Below are 17,627 nucleotides of genomic sequence, written 5' to 3' on the forward strand. Positions count from 1 at the left end.
GATAGAACTTTGCTGTAACTCCAAATCTCTTATGGTACCAAGATAAATCCAGTAAACATAATTTGGCTGATCACTTCAGGCATTTACTGCTTATCACACTGCCCAGTTTTAATGGCAACTGGGGATACTCTCCACTCCTGGGCCTCCAGACCTTTCCTTCCGGCTTTAGTAACGTCCTCTGAAGGCTCTTTCAGGCCTTGCCCCCAAGTGGACCCTAATATAGCTCCAGACTAGAAGACAGAGGACATCAGAGGACATCCAATGGTCTTTGTTTCAAAAGCCAAATACCTCCTCATAGCCTATCTCTCATTCTGCCATTCGTCTTGTTTTGGTGGTCTCTGGTTTTGTTGAAGTTGGAAGTAGGGGATGTCTGCGTCACAGATGGTTTCTCATAGGCTTGAAAGGCGAGCCGTGTGACCACAGTGCCTTGAAATGATAACAGTAAAGCGTGTCGTGGAATGCTACTGGACTTGACATTGTGGAACGATGGCTCTATTTCAAAGAAACTAAGGAAACCATGTTTGTTCTCCATAAATCTTGAATGGAGAATAAGCTCTCATCTTATTAAGAAAATGTCACTTCATTGCTTTGATGGAGTCAGCAACTCTCTTCATAGTGACATACTGTATTTGTTATGACTGCTTTTGTCTGCAATATGTATCTTGTGCATTGTATGGATGTGGCTCCTTAGAAGAACAAATGTGTAGCTTATAGAGCTAAATCTACTGTGCAGGAAACTATTACGTTTTTGATAGCTGCAGGTTTGTGCTGAGTATGTATTTTCCCCATGGTAGTGTTCTTTGAAGCGGTGATATCCAGAAGAGAATGTCTTCAAACGGGCCCCTGAAGGACACTTAATGTCATAGGAGCCTCTGGATAAAGTTTTAATAGAGGCACAGAGAACCCTTATGAAAAACGATTGCAGTCTTCAGTTAGAGTGAATTATAACCACAGTATGCTACAAATACTGCATCCAAAATAACAATTTTCTTACTGCAGTAATTTGCAGTGTAACTGTAGTTAGAGTGCAGTATAACTGCACATATTCTGCAATTACAGCGTCCAAAATACCACAATCGACTGCAGTTACTGCACTTTAACTGCAGTTTCAAAACCGCAATATTTTTTTGTAAGGGAATCATTGACCTCTGGCCTGTGAAGGACAGATAAAACTGGTTGTTATGGAGAGGAACTGGATGATGTTTACTGCCTTTGAGGAAGCTTGTATGGGGCCATATGTTAATTTTCCAGTGCCATTCCTAATCCAGGTGTAAGGTAAATTTTTGTTGTAATAAATGGGGTAGATATACTCCATTTTAGCATTGCTTGCACTGATCTGTCCCGTATCTCGCAAAGACTAATGGGATAGATCAAACGTAGTTTGGCTACAATGTGGAGTCTAACATTAGATAATATTACCTAGGTGACATCGTCTGCTGAACCCCATTTCTGCCTCAAAGCTGTCTGAATTACTCATGGAGCTAGCATAAATCATGCTGATTTACGGACTGATTTCTGATAACAGTCCCTCCAAATTTTGGGACTGTATGTCGACAACTTCAGTGTAATTTAAGCAAGCCTTTTATGTCAATTAAGATAGAGCTAGAAAGCTAACTAGCTATGTCAGAAAGCTAGCTAAAAAGTTAGCTAAGCAGCTGATCAAGTTACAGCACTGGAGACCGACTTCCTTGCACAGAATTTGATCATTTTTTTCTCAAATTTGCAAACTACTAAATCACTGTCACAACGTGTTTAATAATTTAGTATAAACGCAACATGCAACAATTTCAAAGATTTTACTGAGTTACAGGTCATATAAGGGAATCAGCCAAATGAAATAAATTCATTAGGCCCTAATCTATGGATTTCACATGACTGGGGATACAGTTATGCATCTGTTGGTCATAGATACCTTAAAAAAAAGGTAAGGGCGTGACCACCAATTTGCCTCATGCAACGCTACACATCTTCTTCGCATAGAGTCGATTAGGCTGTTGATTGTGGTCTGTGGAATGTTGTCCCACTCCTCTTCAATGACTGTGTGAAGTTGCTTGATATTGGCGGGAACAAGCTGTTTTACACATTGAGCCAGAGCATCCCAAACTCAATCGGTGACATGTCGGGTGAGTATGCAGGCCATGGAAGAACTGGGATATTTTCAGCTTCCAGGAATTGTGTACAGATCCATGCGAAATGGGGCTGTGCATTATCATGCGGAAACATGAGGTGATGGCGGTGTGTATGAATGGCATGACAATGGGCCTCAGGATCTCGTCACGGAATCTCTGTGCATTCAAATTGCCATTGATAAAATGCAATTGTGTTTGTTGTCTGTAGTTTATGCCTGCCCATACGATAATCCCAACGCCACCATGGGGCACTCTGTTTACAACGTTGACATCAGCATACATGACGCCATACACGTGGTCTACGGTTCTGAGGCCGGTTGGACATACTACAAAATTCTTTAAAATGATGTTGGAGGCAGCTTATGGTAGAGAAATTAACATTACATTCTCTGGCAAAAACTGCTGGTGAGAATTCCTGCCGTCAGCACGCCACTTGCTCCCTCAAAACTTGATACATCTGTGGCATTGTGTCGTGTGACAGAACTGCACATTTTAAAGTGGCCTTCTATTGTCCCCAGCACAAGGTGCACCTGTGTAATGAACATGCTGTTTAATCAGCTTCTTGATATGCCACACCTGTCAGGTGGATGGATTATTTTGGCAAAGGAGAAATGCTCACTAACAGGGATGTTAACAAATTTGTGCACAACATTTGAGAGAAATAAGCTTTTTGTGCGTATGGAACATTTCTACGATCTGTTATTTCAGCTCATGAAACATGGGACCACCACTTTACATGTTGCGTTTATATTTTTGTTCAGTGTAGCTAGCTAATTATTCTGCCTTATTCATGGGGAGTCATATAAAAAAATAGGAAGTCTGTTTTCATTGTTAAATGGCTGATGTCCTGGAATATTACAATTTGAATATGAGTTCTACGTCCTACAAGACAGGTCGCTTGAAGTACAAGCGTTGCGTCGGAAGACAATGCCATTGTAGTGGTTGGTTGTCAAGATGTCGTAGGACTTCTGTGGTTAGGGGGCTGGTTGTGTGTGTGTGTGTGTGTGTGTGTGTGTGTGTGTGTGTGTGTGTGTGTGTGTGTGTGTGTGTGTGTGTGTGTGTGTGTGTGTGTGTGTGTGTGTGTGTGTGTGTGTGTGTGTGTGTGTTTACCAGCCCTCCAGTACTTGCTTTGCTAACCGTCCTGGCCTTCGTCCATCTGTCTCCAGTTACCTCCTGGCCCTGTGAGATTGACATGCGCCTGTATTTATTGCTGATTGCTCTGTGTGTGTCTAATGGCTTCTCTATAAGTGGCCTGCTGGGCTTCTGGTGCTTAGGCAGGACCGGTGCCAGAACGAATCAGTTGGAAGGTTATTTGATTTAAATAGGGGGCGCTTTTTTTTTCATGGGACCTCCGATGTCTGCAAGTGCTGCACACATTTTTTTTCAACTAGAACTGCTGGGCCACAAGGGACCCCCCTTCAAACTAATGCCATATTCATTTTGTCCAGACAGCATCAGATACAGTACAGTCGTGGCCAAAAGTTTTAAGAATTATACAAATATTCATTTTCACAAAGTCTGCTGCCTCAGTTTGTATGATGGCAATTTGCATATACTCCAGAATGTTATGAAGAGTGGTCAGATGAATTGCAATTAATTGCAAGTCCCTCTTTGCCATGCAAATGAACTGAATCCCCCAAAAACATTTCCACTGTTTCAGCCCTGCCACAAAAGGACCAGTTGACATCATGTCAGTGAATGTCTTGTTACACAGGTGTGAGTGTTGACGAGGACAAGGCTGGAGATCACTCTGTCATGCTGATTGAGTTCGAATAACAGACTGGAAGCTTCAAAAGGAGGGTGGTGCTTGGAATCATTGTTCTTCCACTGTCAACTATGGTTACCTGCAAGGAAACATGTGCCGTCATCATTGCTTTGCACAAAAAGGGCTTCACAGGCAAGGATATTGCTGCCAGTAAGATTGCACCTAAATCAACCATTTATCGGATCATCAAGAACTTCAAGGAGAGTGGTTCAATTGTTGTGAAGAAGGCCTCAGGGCGTCCAAGAAAGTCCAGCAAGTGCCAGGACCGTCTCCTAAAGTTGATTCAGCTGCTGGATCGGGGCACCACCAGTACAGAGCTTGCTCAGGAATGGCAGCAGGCAGGTGTCAGTGCATCTGCACGCACAGTGAGGCGAAGACTTTTGGAGGATGGCCTGGTGTCAAAAAGGGCAGCAAAGAAGACACTTCTCTCCAGGAAAAACATTAGGGACAGACTGATATTCTGCAAAAGGTACAGGGATTGGACTGCTGAGATCTGGGGTAAAGTCATTTTCTCTGATGAATCCCCTTTACGATTGTTTGGGGCATCCGGAAAAAAGCTTGTCCGGAGAAGACAAGGTGAGCGCTACCATCAGTCCTGTGTCATGCCAACAGTAAAGCATCCTGAGACCATTCATGTGTGGGGTTGCTTCTCAGCCAAGGGAGTGGGCTCACTCACAATTTTGCCTAAGAACACAGCCATGAACAAAGAATGGTACCAACACATCCTTTGAGAGCAAATTCTCCCAACCATCCAGGAACAGTTTGGTGACGAACAATGCCTTTTCCAGCATGATGGAGCACCTTGCCATAAGGCAAAAGTGATAACTAAGTGGCTCGGGGAACAAAACATCGATATTTTGGGTCCATGGCCAGGAAACTCCCCAGACCTTAATCCCATTGAGAACTTGTGGTCAATCCTCAAGAGGCGGGTGGACAAACAAAAACCCACAAATTCTGACAAACTCCAAGCATTGATTGTGCAAGAATGGGCTGCCATCAGTCAGGATGTGGCCCAGAAGTTAATTGACAGCATGCCATGGCAGATTGCAGAGGTCTTGAAAAAGAAGGGTCAACACTGCAAATATTGACTCTTTGCATCAACTTCATGTAATTGTCAATAAAAGCCTTTGACACTTATGAAATGCTTGTAATTATACTTCAGATTTCCATAGTAACATCTGACAAAAATATCTAAAGACACTGAAGCAGCAAACTTTGTGGAAATTAATATTTGTGTCATTCTCAAAACTTTTGGCCACGACTGTACATGAGCTACACATACTGAGACAGAGAGGCGCTGTTTTGCTCACTTGGAAGATTTATCTGAGATTGATAGGTCTTTCTGTCGGTGTGCATCTCGGTCAAATAAATTATCAATATTACAAGGTACGATAGGGCAGGCCAGGCCCTCTAAGCCCCGCTCATAATGCCGGCCCTGGGCCTAGGCAGAGCTGTTCCACCACAATTTACTGTTCTTTACTATTAAAGAGTGATTACACTGATTTGTCATTTCTCTCCCACAGATATTGATGAGTGTCAGGTCTATAATGGGGGCTGCCAGCACCGATGTGTCAACACCAGGGGCTCGTACTACTGCGAGTGCAACCCGGGCACCCGTCTGCACACAGATGGCCGGACTTGCATCGGTAAGATCCAGGGGAGGGTGTGGAGGGGTCACCTGAGGTCAAAGGGGTGAAGGGGTCGGGGGTGAGGGAGGTTTGGGATGAATCAGGTGGATCTGGTCCAACGTACTGGATGTATTCTGTTGTTGCCCTCACCGTCTGGAAGCTAGGCCACGGGAGAAGCTGGGACTCACATCAAAGCAGTGAAAGAGGGGTCTCCACCTTCTGCTTGTGTCAAAAGGGGGAATCAAAGAGTCTGTTGTGCTGGCAGAAGACAAGCTTTCCCACTGTTCCCCAGCAGCCCTGTCAGAGCAGGTTTGTGTCTGGGCGTATATAGTATTGCAGTGTCTCCCCCTTTTCTTTCTCTCTCTCTCTCTCTCTCTCTCTCTCACATATGTGTGCATGCGCACACACACTCTCTCGCTTAGATCTCATCTGTTTTCCTCTGCGAGTTCCAGTGATGCATCAGAAAGCTTTTAATTAACAGCTATGGCACACAACAACAGCGTGTCAGGATACCTCTCTCTCTGATTGATTAGGGAGCATTACCGCACAGCGGGCACAGACGTCAATTCAACGTCTTTTCCACATTGGTTCAACGTAATTTCATTGAAATGACGTGGAAACAACGTTTATTCAACCAGTGTGTGCCCAGTGGGTGGGAAGCCCCGAGGCCTGTTGAAACACAGTTGGCTTTGACCAGAGCTGGTCTGGATGAAATGTTAGTGTGCCTGTTATTTTTCAATGAGTAATTACCACAGAGATACTCGAAATGGGCCCCAAATTACACTACCTCAGTTTGTGAATAGAATTCTGCAGAGTGATGATTTAGAGTGCAGGTGGCCAACCCCTTTTCCTGGAGAGCTACTGGGTGTGCAGGCTTTTGTTCCAGCCTGGCACTAACATACCTGGTTCAGCTAATCAAGGTCTTACAGTTATTTAGTAGAAACAGGTGTGTTACTGTTAAAGCTGAGCTGGAACAAAATGTGCACCACTTAGAGCTCTCCAGGGTTGACCACCCCAAATGCTGTCCTCTCAGCTCAACTACAAAGACTTTCAATCACATTGCTTTTCCTTTCCACCATTGAAGAGGCAGACCATGTGCTTCGACACACGCGCTAATTTTAGATTCCCTGTAGTCTTATGCACATCATCTGTGTGCAGTCCAGAAGCGCAGAATCAATAGAGTTATTTAGATTTTAATCAGGCTGCTTTGAAGGCACGGAAACCTCTGATGGCATGATGTGCCAACCAAACCGTCTCGTCTTTCTCACGCTGTTTTTCACCAGGCCTCGTTTTCCTCCTTTAAATGAAAGGCAGCTGATGAACTCAACGATGCTCCAAACAGTAGAAAAACATAAGACATCCTTAATAAACTGTGTGTGATATGGCTTACTGAAAAAGATATGAGTATTGTGATCCTACTTCACAAAAGTTTAAAGGAAAGACTCACTCTTGATAATGCTTCATTTCCTTTCAATGAAGTCCTACCTTTCCCTGAAAAAAGTGTCGACCCATGTATGTCTGGCCTTTTAGATTATGAGCCCTAAGTAGTCTCAACTGTCCCCTAGCATACCCAGATGAACCAACCCAGCCAGGAAAGCATGTCTCTCTCCCTCTTCACACTAGAGTGCTCTGGAGCCTCCCTCCACTAAGAGCTCTGTTCCTGTGATTCCTCCTGAAACCAGGAGCAAGTACTATAGAAGCTAACTGCAGACAGTCAGTCTCATTTGATCTTAGCACAGTCAAAAGAGCCAACTCATCCATCATTAGGAAAACTATCATTGTTCTTTGAGAATCAGTGAAACTTGGACCAACGCTATATGCCTACCTGGCTCACATATTGGCTATGTGGAGTGTTGATTGATTTACAAACAATGGAGAGCAAATGGGCAATCTATCTTCCCAAGCAACACTGTCCGCTGACTCATGTTGGCTTCCCGGGGCACGTTGCCAGTCAGGGGAAGACAATCTCATGGCTTTCCTCCATAAACATAGGCCCTGTCCAGAAACAACCCATTTCCCCTATATCACTCTAGGTACTTTAGTAGATCTGACAGGACTAGGTGTAAGCAATATTGGTTAAGCCACTACCATATTGCTTATATCTATCCATTCCTGTCAGATATACTGTACGTAAGGTTCCAATGGCCTAGAGGTTAGCGGCAGGGGTTGTTTATGTATAAGGTCCACTGCAATGAGCCACGTAAGTACCCCCTGCTGTCCATACGCTTCTTGGCCCAACACGATGGCTCGCTAATGGAGCAGCAAAAAATGAATTATCTCCGGCATTTCTCTCCATGTTATTATTGGGCTTTTCTTCCGAGATAGCAATCGGAGGGAAAACAGATTCTGCAGACAGTATCTGCGATCATCACGTTCCAAGGGTGGAGTGGAGACGGGGTACATGTTTGTTTTGGTTTTGAAACTGGGACTCCCTTTTCTGAGTTCATCCAAATGAAAATGGAGGAGCTACTTCTCATAAAGAGATACAGTTCACCTTGGGTTATGATAAATCAAATGTTTGAAACGATCTCGTGGTGTCTCGCTCTTTGTGAGATAACATATAGACGAACACTTGCTCCTGCTGTCAGAGAAAGCAGACCTACTGTACATGTAATGTTCATAAAAATTACTAGTCATTGTTAGGGCCAGGAGTTTATCCTGCTCTCATGAAAAACTCTGGGCCTGTGTCAATGTAGGTAATTGGAACAAAAAACAATAGTGGTCAAATTGTGTCTGTCTGCATTAGACTTTGAGAGCATCTAAACAGGTATTTTTTCTTCATATGATAATAAATCAACTTTATTTGTGTACTATACATCACCTTTAATTATTGATCTGTTGTCGCTCTCTGTGTGTTTGTCTCCAGCCGTCCGATCCTGTGCCGTCAGCAATGGAAGCTGTGAGCAGAACTGTGTGCAGCTGTCCCCGGCTCACTACCAGTGTCGCTGCAGACCCAACTATCAGCTCGCAGAGGACGGCAAACACTGCATATGTAAGTGCCGCTAGACTGCCATAAAGAAAAGTCTGTCCGTGTAATATTCCATATGTTCAATATGAATAATAAAGTCATGTCCAGACACAGATCAAGTTGATGGTTGTTTATCTAGAAGTGTTGCATGGCTCACACATATGTGTTCTGTGGCTGACTGATAGCAATGATCCACCATGATGTAGTGTCGCATTACACTAGTTTTGTCAAAACCAATGTAATCAATGTTACTGCACTGTTGTTCCTAAACATTATAGTGGATGTGGGTGGACACGCAATTTCTCAGTCCATCTTGGCCTTGAATCTCCATGCAGCAAAAACCTTTTTGTCTTTGTTTGCCGTGTCAGGGCTGAGGTGAAATTACAAAATGCTGACTGTGCTGGAGATGCTAGCTGTGTTGACTTTGTTGGCCGTGTTGGCTGTGTTGACTGTGCGGACTGTGCGGACTGTGCGGACTGTGTTGACTGTGCGGACTGTGCGGACTGTGTTGACTGTGCGGACTGTGTTGACTGTGTTGACTGTGGGGACTGTGTTGACTGTGCGGACTGTGTTGACTGTGCGGACTGTGTTGACTGTGCGGACTGTATTGACTGTGTTGGCTGTGTTTGCTGTGTTGACTGTGCGGACTGTGCGGACTGTGTTGGCTGTGTTTGCTGTGTTGACTGTGCGGACTGTGCGGACTGTGCGGACTGTGTTGACTGTGTTGACTGTGTTGGCTGTGTTGACTGTGCGGACTGTGCGGACTGTGTTGACTGTGTTGGCTGTGTTGACTGTGTTGACTGTGTGGACTGTGTTGGCTGTGTTGACTGTGCGGACTGTGTTGGCTGTGTTGACTGTGCGGACTGTGTTGACTGTGTTGGCTATGTTGGCTGTGTTGGCTGTGTTGACTGTGCGGACCGTGTTGGCTGTGCGGACTGTGTTGGCTGTGTTGGCTGTGTTGACTGTGCGGACTGTGTTGACTGTGTTGGCTTTGTGGTCTGTGTTGGCTGTGTTGGCTGTGTTGGCTGTGTTGACTGTGCGGACTGTGTTGGCTGTGTTGGCTGTGCGGACTGTGTTGACTGTGTTGGCTGTGTTGACTGTGCGGACTGTGTTGGCTGTGCGGACTGTGTTGGCTGTGTTGGCTGTGTTGACTGTGTTGGCTTTGTGGTCTGTGCTTCAACAGCTCTGTCTGTCTGTCTGTCTGTCTGTCTGTCTGTCTGTCTGTCTGTCTGTCTGTCTGTCTGTCTGTCTGTCTGTCTGTCTGTCTGTCTGTCTGTCGTGGGGCCGAATAAACCTGATGCAATTCCATGACTTTAACTCCAGCCTGGTGTTTTCCTTACCAACTCCACATTATTTTCTCAAACAAGGCTCATGAAAACCGTGGACAAACACTGCATCCTCATAAAAGTAGCACTTTAAACAAACTCAAATGCACATGTGGTCATTGTTGTTTCCCATGCCCATTTGGTATGACCACATAAAGGCGTTTGACAGCCATGGCTCGCAATGAATTTGAAACGTACTTAAAAGCTGGAGACGGCACCAATTATGTTCATCGAAACTGTACTTACTAGCTTGTGTTAATGACTACTAGGCCAAACTATAGCACCCAGATTTCCTCCTGCTAAAGATATAGTAGATAGAGGATACAGCTGTGCTGGAGTGGTTGGCTTCAGATATCGTGCCTGGCAGTCCTTAGTCCTTACCCAAGGCCCATTGGCAGCTCAGATCCTTCAGACGGTTCTTATTGTGGTCGACAAGTAGATCTCAGATATATCATGTCATATTTTATATATCAAGACATATGGACGTATTTAATATTCTTGGAATTTCACATTTTCACATCAAAAGAAAAAAAGCACTTTGAGAGATGTCAATGCTATTTTAGATCCAATAGGATTGAAATAATATTTAAATGGTTTTGATACCAGACATGCATTAGGCCAATTTTAGCACTAAAGGGGGGATACAATTATATAAATGTATTAGGATGTAATATAGAGAATGCAGCTATTTGGGAGTGAACACTGTAATAACCCTATATGTTAAATTACTGTGCACTTTGGCAGGCTTTGAAATTCCTCCTGTCTTGTATCAGACTCCAAGGTCTGAGAGAGAGACCAGTCCGACTAGGCCGTCATCGCCTTGGCGACCTCTGACCAATGGTCTGTCTTGCCAGCAGAATGGCTGGTAAATGCAATCTTCAGGAGGATTACCAGAGTTCCGCTGTTGCTATGGTTACCAAACCCCGATCCAAAAGCGACATATAGGAACGCATTAAATAGTTATCCACCTAGGGTGGATTTCAAACAAACCTGCATTGTGAAAAAGTAACATTGTTACTGCTGTATCCATTCTATCTTTGGGCAGATGTGGACATCTCCTACCTTTTCTGATTTTCTGTCCCTTTACAATATATGAAGCCTTCTCCATTTCTTGCTTAGCTAGATGTGCACTGTCTAACTTCATCTTCCATACATCAACAACTAACTACCAAGAAAACATCTAAAAAGTTTTAAAAAGTGCATCATTTCTAGTAAGTGGAGCTCCTTGGAAATTCACTTCTCGGGGGTGCAGACATGGAAGTAATTATGGCCTGTTCTGCACAGAGAAAGTAACCACACCCCCATTTAACCCCATTACCCAGTTACTCCCTTAAATCCACAGGGGAGAAGGGCTAGCAAGAGAAAATGAAGTGTGTGTGTGTGTGTTTCTGTCAGTCTGTGTATGTTGTAACGGTTTTGACTTGAGGTTATTGTTTGTAGGGGTGCCAGGTAGGTTGTGCCTACCAGAGAAAATATTGATTTTTCCTTTTGGTTTGGGAGGGAATGAGTCCCGTCTGGTCCGTCAAGTTTACACCAATACAAAGGACTCACGTAAAAGTCAGGATGGACATACACTTTTCATAAACCCTTAAAACATTGGAAATAACTTCAAAACAACTCTATTCTTTTGTGTGGGTTATATTACCAACATAAATGATCACACACATAATAATATAACAAATAATGAGCTCTGGTTCCTTCAGAAAAGTCCCATACAGTGAACTCAAGTGACCTTAGTCACGCAATGTTTGTTCGTTCATAAAGTGTAGCGTAAACCCAGTCTCAATCATACAATCAAAATATAAACTATTTTACCATACAACCATGAAGAATATCACATCTCAATAAGTCTTAAATCATCACGGTATACATCACTCTAAAACAAATGAAATACTGTATGCAAAATAGTTCTAGTCAATCAGTCAGTCAGACAATCCAATCCGCCAACAGATCTCCAGCGGAGAAAGGCCATGAAGAACTAGCGGAGAACAACAGATGTGTAGTCCAAAGGAAGCAATGAGTGGATCCGATCCTGGTTAAACGTGCGACTAGGCTACAAAGCACACTTTTAAATACAACAAAACAAACTGAGTAAAGAAGCTTCGGAACTGAGGGTTGAACACATCCTCATTCATCACCAACCCACTATGAGCTGCTGATGCTGGCTATTTAATTGGGAATTAATAGGGGAGCGCCCTATTGGAAGGAGAAGCACTGAGACGGTTCAGGGCCATCACAATGTGTGTGTGTATGTTGCTTATGTGTGTTATGCATATATCTCTATTAGTCAGAGAGAGAAGGGCTGACAAGTGCATATTATGAAATGTGTGTGTGCGTTTGTGTGCGTGTATGTTTCTTTCAATGTTCGTGTGTGTGTACTCATCCCATGTAACTGTATTTCAGTAAGAAGCCCCTGTGCAGACAGAAATGGGGGCTGTATGCACACCTGCAAGAATGACGGAGGGAGAGCTCAGTGCAACTGTCTTCCTGGATACACACTGGCACAGGATGGCAAAAACTGTGAAGGTGAATATCCATCATTTGCTAAATGAGTCTGGTGATGTTTTTATTGGTTATGGTGGTGATGAGGATTATGATGATAATGCTCAAAAGCAAGTAGTTCAAAGTTGTGTGTGTGTGTGTGTCCCAGACATTGATGAGTGTGAGACCGACCAAGCTGCTTGTGCCCACGGTTGCCATAACACCCAGGGCTCCTTCACCTGTGTCTGTAACCCAGCATACGAGCTGGGTGCCAATGGCAGGAAATGCTATCGTAAGTCAACTCCCATTCACTCTGTCAACTATCATTTTCACTCAGTCAACTTCCATTCTCGCTGTCAACTCTCATTCACTCAGTCAACTCCCATTCACCCTCAGTCAACTCACATTCACTCTCAGTCCTGTTATTCACTTTGTCAACTCCCTTTCTCTCTCAGTCAACTAACATTCACTATGTCAACTCTTATTCACCCTCAGTCAACTCCCAATCTTTCTCAGTCAACTCTAATGCTAGTTCGAATGTCTGCGCAGATCAGCAGAACTTCACAATGCAACGACACTCCTATATTCTGGGCATGTGGCCATATTTCTTTCTCTTAAGGAATCGAGATGGAGATCGTGAATGGTTGTGAGACTGCCAACGGAGGCTGTTCCCAAAAGTGCCAACACTCCACCCTCGGACCTGTCTGCAGCTGTCACCACGGTTACCACCTGGACGACGACCTCAGGACATGTGTGGGTGAGCAAAGAGCAGTTTGATCGATATGGAGTGATTTTTATCTGCAAATAATTTAGAATTTTACATTAATTCAAAGTTATTGAAAAAATTGCCACTCAAATCTCTCCATAGACAGACTTGTCAACAACGACTGTGTATGTTTCAGACTTGGACGAGTGTGAGGTGGGAAGCTCGTGCTGCGAGCAGGACTGTACCAACTATCCCGGGGGCTACGAATGCTACTGCGGGGCTGGCTACCGTCTCAATTCGGATGGGTGTGGCTGTGATGGTACGTTCTATTAAGCAACATAACTTCCTTGATCAAAATGGGATCAAATATGTTTTTTAAAACCTATCTACACAGTGTTATGACTTACTGCTTACTTAAAGACATCAACAGAATCTAAATCTGTCAAGATTGTAATAGTTGGCTCTTCCCAATATACTGTACACTGTATGTATACTACAAGGGGGCAAATTGGATGGCGCCAATAATCGCAGTCTTGGCAGATTTGAGTTCCGTTGTTGATGTTTCTAAGCAGGAAGACACCTCGCTGTGTACGACAATGTCATGTCATGATGATGCTGAACCTATGGTGCTCTTTAATGCCATTTTCTGTGCTGTTTTAACCTGTCTGGCACCGGGGTTCCGCTAGCGGAACTCCTCCCACATTCCACTGAAAAGGCAGAGCGCGAAATTCAAAAAATATTTTTGAGAAATATTTAACTTTCACACATTAACAAGTCCAATACAGCAAATGAAAGATACACATCTTGTGAATCCAGTCAACATGTCCGATTTTTAAAATGTTTTACAGCGAAAACACCACATATATTTATGTTAGCTCACCACCAAATACAAAAAAGGACAGACATTTTTCACAGCACAGGTAGCATGCACAAAGCCAACCTAACTAACCAAGAACCAACCAAACTAACCAAGAAACAACTTCATCAGATGACAGTCTTATAACATGTTATACAATAAATCTATGTTTTGTTCGAAAAATGTGCATATTTGAGGTATAAATCAGTTTTACATTGCAGCTACCATCACAGCTACCGTCACAAATAGCACCGAAGCAGTCAGAGTAATTACAGACACCAACGTCAAATACCTAAATACTCATCATAAAACATTTCTGAAAAATCGATGGTGTACAGCAAATTAAAGACAAACATCTTGTGAATCCAGTCAATATTTCCGATTTTTTAAGTGTTTTACAGCGAAAACACAATATAGCATTATATTAGCTTACTACAATAGCCTACCACACTACCGCATTCATTCATCAAGGCACGTTAGCGATAGCAATAGGCACGTTAGCGATAGCGAATAAACCAGCAAAAGATATTAATTTTCACTAACCTTCATAAACCTTCATCAGATGACAGTCCTATAACATCAGGTTATACATACACTTATGTTTTGTTCGAAAATGTGCATATTTAGAGCTGAAATCAGTGGTTATACATTGTGCTAACGTAGCGTCTTTTTCCCAGAATGTGCGGATATTTTTATGACACTCAACTATTCTGACCAAATAACTATTCATAAACGTTACTAGAAAATACATGTTGTATAGGAAATGATAGATACACTAGTTCTTAATGCAATCGCCGTGTTAGAATTCTAAAAATAACTTCATTACGACATCCAGCTTAGTTATAGCGAGAGCGTGCCCAAAATCTGGGCGCAAACTACTATTTCACATGTTCGACAGATATATGAAATAGCATCATAAAATGGGTCCTACTTTTGATGATCTTCCATCAGAATGTTGTACAAGGGGTCCTTTGTCCAGAACAATCGTTGTTTGGTTTTAGAATGTCCTCTTCTCCAGTCAATTAGCACTGAAAGCTAGCAAAGTAGCGCGAAGCTCTCCTTCCTGAACAAAGGCACACAACGCAACACGCCTAACGTCCCGAATAAATTTCAATAATCTAATAAAACTATATTGAAAAAACATACTTTACGATGATATTGTCACATTTATCAAATAAAATCAAAGCCGGAGATATTAGTCGTCTATAACGACAGCTTTTCAGAAGGCAATACCAGGTCCCTTCTCGCGCTCTCCAGAAAACAGGAAACTGGTGACATGTCATGCCAAGAGCTTTTATTCGACCCCAGATCAAGTTATACACTCCATTTCTTCTCTCACTGCCTGTCGCCATCTAGTGGAAGACGTATGAAGTGCATGTATACTAATAAATATCAAGGACATTTATAGGCAGGCCCTAGAACAGAGCATCGATTTCAGATTTTCCACTTCCTGTCAGGAAGTTTGCTGCAAAATGAGTTCTGTTTTACTCACAGATATAATTCAAACGGTTTTAGAAACTAGAGAGTGTTTTCTATCCAATAGTAATAATAATACGCATATTGTACGAGCAAGAATTGAGTACGAGGCCGTTTAAATTGGGCACGATTTTACCCCAAAGTGAAAACAGCGCCCTCTGTCCTCAACAGGTTAATAAGGGTGCTTGCTTCAACTTAAACTGTACATTTGCCTCTAACAATTTAAACCTCTGAGACTACCATGAAATATATTTTAGACTGCTGAAGCAAGCACATACATTTTCTTCAGGAAATCTGCATTTTCTGGTTGTTGATGTTGCAGATGTGGATGAGTGTCTGGTAGACAACGGAGGCTGTGACCATACCTGCCAGAACACAGCCGGCTCCTTCCAGTGCTACTGTCACCTAGGACACCGGCTAGATGAGGACCGTGTCTCTTGTATTCGTAAGTGGATCAGATATGAATCCAGTCTTGGTGGTAGTCAGGCAGAAATAATACATTGGGCCAGAACTGGGAAAAACTCTGGGCCTTAGTGGTAGGCTATAACTGGCAGTACAAGTTAATTAAAGGCTATAGCTAGGGCCCAGAGTTTACAAGCAACAAATTGCTTTATGTTAATAAGTGGCATGCTCAACTGGATATTAGTTTGGAGAGAAAGTGTGCAAGGAGAATGACAATGACTGTTGTACTCTCTCCCTCCAGCCCTGGAGGGGGCAGTAGAGGCGTTGGAGTGGAGCAGCCGCATCGCAGTGGAGCGCCCTCTGCCCCAGATAACCCTGCTGAGGGACTACTTCCAGCCGCTGGAGCGTTATGACGACTACGATGAGGACAGCCTGGGAGAGCTGCGGGCCCAGAGCACCCTCACCCAGACCTTTGGTATACATACACCTGTAGTAACATCTACATAAGGCTGTCGTAACACCTATACAAGCAGCTTATAAGCAGTTCCTAAACAGCTTGTTTGCACCGATGTAGAATTTGGTTATTTTAAAAGATTACTCCAAGTCCTTTTCTCAATATTTATCTACGTATACAGTACCAGTCAAAAGTTTGGACACACCTACTCATTCAAGGGTTTTTCTTTATTTTTTACAATTTTCTACATTGTAGAATAATATTGAAGACATCAAAACTATGAAATGACACATGGAATCATGTAGTAACCAAAAAAAGTGTTCAACAAAACAAAATTTATTTTAGATTTTAGATTCTTCAAAGTAGCCACGCTTTGCCTGTAAGGGGTGCGTACTGGTGGCAGAGAAGTCAGGCGCAGGAGAGCAAAAACTGTGTTACAATGGCGCCGTTTAATAATAAAAATCACCGTAAACAGAATAATCAATACAATGAGTACAAAACCCGTTGCACACCAGAAATAACGTGCACAAGCACTTACAATAAACAATTCCGGACAAGGACATGGGGGGGAACAGAGGGTTTAATACACAACATGTAATGATGGAATTTAAACCAGGTGTGTGGGAACACAAGACAAAACAAATGGAAAATTAAAAATGGATCAATGATGGCTAGAAGACCGGCGATGCCGACCGCCGAAAGCCGCCCGAACAAGGAGAGGAACCAACTTTGGCGGAAGTCGTGACATTGCCTTTGACAGCTTTGCACACTCTTGGCATTCTCTCAACCAGCTTCATGAGGAATGCTTTTCCAACAGTCTTGAATGAGTTCCCACATATGCTGAGCACTTGTTGGCTGCTTTTCCTTCACTCTGCGGTCCAACTCATCCCAAACCATCTCAATTGGGTTGAGGTCGGGTGATTGTGGAGGCCAAGTCATCTGATGCAGCACTCCATCACTCTCCTTCTTGGTCAAACAGCCTGGAGGTGTGTTTTGGGTCATTGTCCTGTTGAAAAACAAATGATAGTCCAACTAATCAGATGGGATGGCGTATAGCTGCAGAATGCTGTGGTAGCCATGCTGGTAAAGTGTGCCTTGAATTCTAAATAAATCACAGACAGTGTCACCAGCAAAGGATCACCACACCATCACACCTCCTTCGTGCTTCACGGTGGGCACCACACATTGTCGGTTCACCTACTCTGCGTCTCACATGGTGGTTGGAACCAAAAATCTCAAATTTGGACTCATCAGACCAAAGGACAGGTTTCCACTGGTCTAATGTCCATTGCTCGTGTTTCTTGGCCCAAGCATGTCTCTTCTTATTATTGATGTCCTTTAGTAGTAGTTTCTTTGCAGCAATTCGACCATGAAGAAATGATTCACAACAGTCTCCTCTGAACAGTTGATGTTGAGATGTGTCTGTTACTTGAACTC

General features: G+C 43.3%; 1 protein-coding gene across 1 annotated transcript in view; it reads left to right on the forward strand.

Annotated features, from left to right (window-relative positions):
* Positions 1–2,116: 2,116 nt before the first annotated feature.
* LOC120058686 (multiple epidermal growth factor-like domains protein 6) overlaps positions 2,117–17,627 on the forward strand; it is a 67,494-nt gene continuing 51,983 nt past the window's right edge. The window contains exons 1-9 of the mRNA XM_039007430.1: positions 2,117–2,123; positions 5,418–5,540; positions 8,389–8,514; positions 12,219–12,341; positions 12,466–12,588; positions 12,916–13,053; positions 13,199–13,321; positions 15,657–15,779; positions 16,038–16,211. Of these exons, the coding sequence (XP_038863358.1) occupies positions 2,117–2,123; positions 5,418–5,540; positions 8,389–8,514; positions 12,219–12,341; positions 12,466–12,588; positions 12,916–13,053; positions 13,199–13,321; positions 15,657–15,779; positions 16,038–16,211 (1,060 nt within the window). The remainder of the gene's footprint in view (positions 2,124–5,417; positions 5,541–8,388; positions 8,515–12,218; positions 12,342–12,465; positions 12,589–12,915; positions 13,054–13,198; positions 13,322–15,656; positions 15,780–16,037; positions 16,212–17,627) is intronic.

Source organism: Salvelinus namaycush, chromosome 14 (assembly GCF_016432855.1).
Source record: "Salvelinus namaycush isolate Seneca chromosome 14, SaNama_1.0, whole genome shotgun sequence".
NCBI classification, from domain to species: Eukaryota; Metazoa; Chordata; class Actinopteri; order Salmoniformes; family Salmonidae; genus Salvelinus; species Salvelinus namaycush.